Consider the following 6114-nt stretch of genomic DNA (forward strand, 5'->3'; position numbering starts at 1 on the left):
CCTAGAGCAGATAATCCTATGCACTGAATAAGACAGAGGTCCTGTGGAAAAAAAAATATGGGATCATGTAAATAAAGATTGTGACATATTAATAAAAGAACAACATTCATTCAGGCATTTCCTAACCTGAGGGTGCTTGACTTTGCAACCTTTAGCCTTTTGAAAACCTTGATTTAGTAGTTCCTAATTTTTTTATGTTTTAGTTTACTGATGAAACAACCTTAACTAATGTTTCAAGAAGTTTTTTTGTTTGTGAATTTCTTTGTTTTTTTAATAGAAAGAAATTTTTTATATATGTGCTTTTCAAACAATGATGCTCTTACATATATGTTGTTTTCATTGTATATTTATTGCCATTGTTATCTTTGTGAAGGTCCATTTTTCATCACTCAGTACTGTGTTGATCAGAGTACTGAAAGTAATTAAATTAAACTGTATTAAAACAAAACTTTGATATGCAACTTCAGTTTTAATTAAACTTCTAAATGATTTGTTTTTTAATTGTATAACAGAAAACTGAGCAGGGATTCAGATCTTCAGTTTCCTGCTTTTCTAAAAAAAAGGTAAATATTCAAAAAGCCATTACCCTCAATTTGTAAGAAGCAGATAAACAATATCCATTAAAAAGAGCTGGTATTTTGTATCTTATTTTCACCTAATCCTTTTTGAGGGAAGTAGCAAACAATTACCCTTTGAAAAGAAACACTGTACCTTATCACAATACAGACACAAATGAGCACAGCAGGAGGTTATCCTGCTTATTCAAATCTAGTTCAGGTTCGTTACTGTTCCTCCTGTGGCCCTTTTAGTAATAATGTTCTGGTAACATGGGGTCAATCAGTTGTCAAAGATAGCTGTTGCCATGACAGCCAGGGCACTAGTCATTCTCCCCAAGTATGAAAATGAACTGGAGGAAGGTAGTGCTGAGTGGCTGCTTATCTCTAATGTCACTGCTCATGCTGCAACTAGGGCAGCAAATGTGCAATGTGTGGGGGGGAAAAATCAGGCTTTCCCAGTGCTTCTGTTTTCTCAGATTTCCTAAAGAAACCAACAACATACCAACACAGAATACACATTGGTGATCATTCCACACACAGATAAATTAGTACCTGAAATTTGGTTCAAATTCCCCATGGCGTGTTTGCAGGAAAGGGTTCCAAAAAAAAGGCGAGACTCTGTAAAACAGAAAATTCTGATGCTCTGGCGTATTTGAGCTTCTGTTATAATTGTAAGCTGTGACTGAATTTTAGGAATGGTTTCTGGACCTGCTCACACATTAAGAGGGCTCAGTAGGGAAGCACACAATCAGGGCTTAGCAGCCATCAGTCAGCAGGCCATTGTAAGTTGGGGTGAGTTGTGCCTCTCTGTTATAGGCAGCAGCCTGCTTTCTCTCCCTCTGTTTTTGGGATTCTTCTGTGATATTGTTCTGGATCTGAAGACGCAAATTAGCATAACACTGCAACCTTCCAGCAAGAATATTTTATGTTTTTCTCTAACTTCTTTGATCGTGTGCTGTGAAACATAAAAGATGCAACCTCAACTCTGGTCTCACCACTCATAAAAAAAAATGAAATAAATTCTGAAGCAAAAAGTCATTTTCAAACAAAAAATGGAAACATTTCATTTTGATGAGGTTGATCTTATTGAAACACTTCACTTCATTCAAATAAAATGTCATTGAAATAGACTTGTCCCCAAGGAATGTTTCAGTTTTGATGAATCAGTATTTCGCAAAAGAAAAAATGTTCTGTTGGAAAACTTTCAGTCAGCCTTCGCCAGTTTCTATGCCAGTTTGCAACCATTGCTCTTTGCTATGGCACCATTGTCTGGTGCATTCATTCAGCTTCACACAATTAATGAGAATGTGGTTTATAAAACTGAACAATATTAACCCCCTTAGTTTGTTAAACTATTTTCCTGGTTCCTCTGCCCCTCTATTTCTTGCTTATTGGGCCTGGTGCTGTGTTTGCTTTTGCTTTTATATTTTTTCTATTGTCCAATAAATTAGTAAATAAATGCACAGATTCATAGAATTTTAAGACCAGAAGGGACCATTAGAACATCTAATGTGACCTCCTGTATAACACAGGCATGTAATTTCATCCAGTTTATTCAAAAGATACATACTTATAATCAAAGAAATGTCTGGAGACCTTTGTTATAGGCCTGATCCAATGTCCGTCAATGGGAGACTTTTGATTGACTTCAAAGGTCACTGGAGCTGGCCCTTTAGTCTCACACAGTGATTACATGTCTATAGAAAAGTGGAACCGAGGTAATCTCATGATTTGGATGTGGATCAATGACATGAAATAAATCCTGGCCCAATATAAAGGACTGTCCCACCCACTGGGGTTCTTTCCCAACCCATGTGAGCCTTTAGTCCTGCATATTTAAATACATGTTATCACAGTCATTAAACATAGACTAGCTATGTGGATTGGGTCCACCTTTAAAAACCCTTCTGATATTGCTGTGTGATACACCAGGAACACTACTCTTCCTTTTCCCTCCCAATCATGTCACTGGGAAAACACTTTCCTCTCTAACGTTCTCCTCAAGGCATCCTTCACCTCCTTATTCCTCAGGCTGTAGATAAGGGGGTTCAGCATGGGAAAGACGACGGTATAAAACACAGACACCACTTTGTCTGTGTCCATTGAGTAGCTGGAGCTGGGCCGTAAATACATGAATAGAAGGGTCCCGTAGAATAAGGTGACAGCTGTCAGATGAGAGGTGCAGGTGCTGAAGGCTTTGCGCCTGCCCTCAGCAGAGTGGATCTTCAGGATGGCAGCGAGGACATAGGCGTAGGAGATGAAGATGATCAAAAAGGTGCTGGCCTGGATAAAGCCACACAAGGTGAAGAGGAGGATTTCATTGATGTGGATGTCAGAGCAGGAGAGAGCCAGCAGTGGGGGTATGTCACAGAAGAAATGATTGATGACATTGGAGCTGCAGAATGATAGATTGAATGTAAAACAAGTGTGTACCAGTGAACTCAAGCTACCACTGATATATGCCCCTGATATTAGAGAAACACAGACCTTCCGGGACATGATGGCCATGTAGAGTAGCGGGTTACAGATGGCCACATAACGGTCATATGCCATCGCAGCCAATATGAGGCACTCGGCATCTGCAAAGGCAGCAAAGAGATACATTTGCATTGCACAGCCAGCCAAGGAAATTGTCTTGCTCTGTGCTAGGAAGTTCACCAGCATCTTGGGAGCAATGGCGGAGGAGTAGCTAATGTCTAGGAAGGACAGGTTGCTGAGGAAATAGTACATGGGGGTGTGAAGGCAGGAATCGACACGGATTAGCACAATGATGCCCAGGTTCCCCACTAAGGTGGTGATGTAGATGGCTAGAAACAGAACAAACAGGACCACCTCCATCTCAGGACGATTGGTGAAGCCAAAGAGGATGAACTCAGTCACTGTCGTGTGGTTTCCCGTGGCCATTTCCTCAGCATGTGTGTTGTCTGTTGCCCACTCACTACAAGGGAAATTAGGGACATGGGATGATCTCGGTGGATGAGTGAAAACAAGAACAAATTGCATCCCTCCCCTATCAACATAATAAAGAGAGCGTTACTATAAGCCTTAGCATCTCAGCAGATATCACTACTCATAGAGAGAAATACAGACACCTCGCTCACGTCTCTCCATAAGGAGAGCTTGGGTGGGCATTCAAAGACAGATGTTATGAATGTAATGCAAGATGTGGAGTTCCTCTTTATAAAGCAGACATAGAAAATGATACCTGAATTAAATGTGGCCTCAGGGGGCATTTTTCAAAAAAGAGCCGGAATGATAAGAGAACTGGAACATCCGTCTTTCTCTCTCATATATCGTATCACTCTGAAAGCAATGTGACGTACCATATAACAGCTGGCCTGTACCTATCCCACTAGTGCAGTCTAGAATATAGAATTGAGACATATCCAGGTATAAAAACAGTAAGAGTTTTAGTTGTCATTGAAGTCAGCTGATCTCACTCTGTTATAGAGGGAGCAGATCCAGACAGAGTAAGAAAGATACATTGATACCTAGCTTTTTTTTTAACCATAACTGCTCTTAAAATATATCTTTTACTGCCTCTGAAGGTAAAAAAAGTATGATTCTGTCCTACAAAACCCAGAGCAATTATGAACAATCAGGTTATTTCCTCCTATTTGCAGCTGGATTGACAGGTACCATAAAGTAAGTCATCAAGGCCAAAATTTACAAAGTTACATAAAGGAAATCTGGGTCTATAATAGACTGTTTGTATTACAAATCTAGTTTTTATTTTGAAACTTAATTTCTAAAAATTTCCTTTCAGTATCCATATCTCATCAAATAAACTGTTGCCCTACAAGCTCACCTGGATTATGGCCAGTTAACAGATCAACCCACTGGGAGCCATTTCTGCTTAGCCCATGAACTGGGAGTGAATTGTTTCTCTTCTGTATTTATTCAAGAAAGAGCTGTTCTTTCCCTCAATGCAGAAAATGCTGTCGTGTGGAGTGCAGGAGATTTTGCAATCACCTTTATGACATCTGGGACACAGTCCCTGAAGGACTCTGATGCTTGTGATCTCATGAGGTGGGGGAATAGAACAAACAATTCAAATGCTCTTGTTGTCATTTCAGTGGGGAAAAAAAATCTGCATGATGCAATGTGAGATGTCAGGGAGTTTTTTTATTTATTTTATCTTATTTATTTTATTTTCCCTTTGTCTGTAAACTGATTAATGATGGTTTTAAAGCCATCTGCAATTTGGGTGAAGTGACCATGAAATTATATATTTCATTATTCTAAGGAAAGAAAGAATTGAAAGCAGCAGAATAAGGACAACTGACTTCAAAAAACTCAGTTTTAACAAACTCAGAGAACTGATAGGTAAGGTCCCATGGAAGGAATTCTAAGGGAAAAAATGAGTTCTGGAGAGATGGCAATTTCTCAAGGAGACCATTGTCACACTGCCTGGAATGGTTCACAACTGTGAGTGCCTACCTATGTCAGAAAACAGGACAAAACCCCCAAACTTTGTGGTATATTCTATAATTAAAATTCACCAAATGAGTAACCAATGTGAACTCCTGGATTATTATACCAATCTTATTATGCAGTGACAGTCTACTTAGGCTCTTCAACCTATCTTGACACCCAGACAAACTGAACTTTGTGATAAAAGCTTACTTAAACCTAAATCACCCCACATCAGGTTTCTCCCAGTCCCAAGAGACCATTCACTTACCCCAGATCAATTGGTATTCCAGATCTCACACCAAAAACAATGCTGGCAGCCAATTCTATAGTAAACTAACTAAAGGTTTATTAGCTAAGAAAAAAGAATGAGAGTTATTGAGAGGTTAAAGCAGGTAAAATATATGTACAGTATGTAACTCCAAATGGTGGCAGTGATGTAATAAACTGCCAGTTTCCCAGAAAAAGTCTTTCAGGGTGTCCAGATTGTTTCTGGGGATCATGCATCTGGCACACTTCCCTGTAAGAGTACAGAAAGTCAGAGCTGAAGGATTTTTCCTTGAACCCATTCTTATATCTTCTTCTGGTAGAAGACAAGCTAACAGTGGCTCTACCCATGTGAGCTTTTCTTTGATGACGTTGAGTGAGGGATGCACTTTGAGTCTCTGACCTCAGGTCATCATCACAATGGTCACTTGCTTTGGAATTTGCAGCTTTTTTTATAAAGTCCTTCATTAGCATTCCCCACGGTTTCTTTGATGTCTGACGAGTTATTTAATTACAGGGCTTTTTACAAGGTTAACGTTTGCTATTTCATTATGACAGAACACAGATAAGTAAAACTATGCACATAACATCCCGTTCGTTTTACGAAGTTTAAACACCCAAAACACTAATTGCGTTGATCTATACTAATACATAAGTGAATTAACCTGAATACACTCTGACATGGGAAGAAATTCTAAGGGAAAAAGGAATTCTGGAGAGATGACAGTTTCTCAGGGAGACTATATTAAAGGCACAACTGCAAACTATCCCTGTGTGAAAGAAAGACAGGAAGAATAGTAAGAGACCAATACGACTCCATCAGGAGCTTTTTCTTGTCCTGAAAGCCAAAAAGGAATCCTACAAAAGGTGAAAACAT

General features: G+C 39.2%; 1 protein-coding gene across 2 annotated transcripts; it reads right to left on the minus strand.

The window, feature by feature from the left end:
• Window positions 1–481: 481 nt before the first annotated feature.
• Window positions 482–3470, minus strand: LOC137154775 (olfactory receptor 5AS1-like). 2 transcript variants are annotated; one of them, XM_067550585.1, is made up of 2 exons: window positions 2538–3470; window positions 482–514 (listed from the first exon to the last, which is right to left on the minus strand). In XM_067550585.1, the coding sequence occupies exons 1-2, from the start codon at window positions 3459–3461 to the stop codon at window positions 482–484; spliced, it is 957 nt and encodes a 318-aa protein (XP_067406686.1). In that variant the 5' UTR covers window positions 3462–3470. The 2 variants fall into 2 exon arrangements, with proteins under 2 accessions (XP_067406686.1, XP_067406685.1); XM_067550584.1 differs by lacking the exon at window positions 482–514 and having other exon boundaries at window positions 2523–3461.
• Between the last annotated feature and the right edge of the window lie 2644 nt (window positions 3471–6114).

Source organism: Emydura macquarii, unplaced genomic scaffold, assembly GCF_026122565.2.
Source record: "Emydura macquarii macquarii isolate MOO-44397 ecotype Brisbane River unplaced genomic scaffold, CSIRO-AGI_Emac_v2 contig_1305, whole genome shotgun sequence".
Classification (NCBI taxonomy): domain Eukaryota; kingdom Metazoa; phylum Chordata; order Testudines; family Chelidae; genus Emydura; species Emydura macquarii.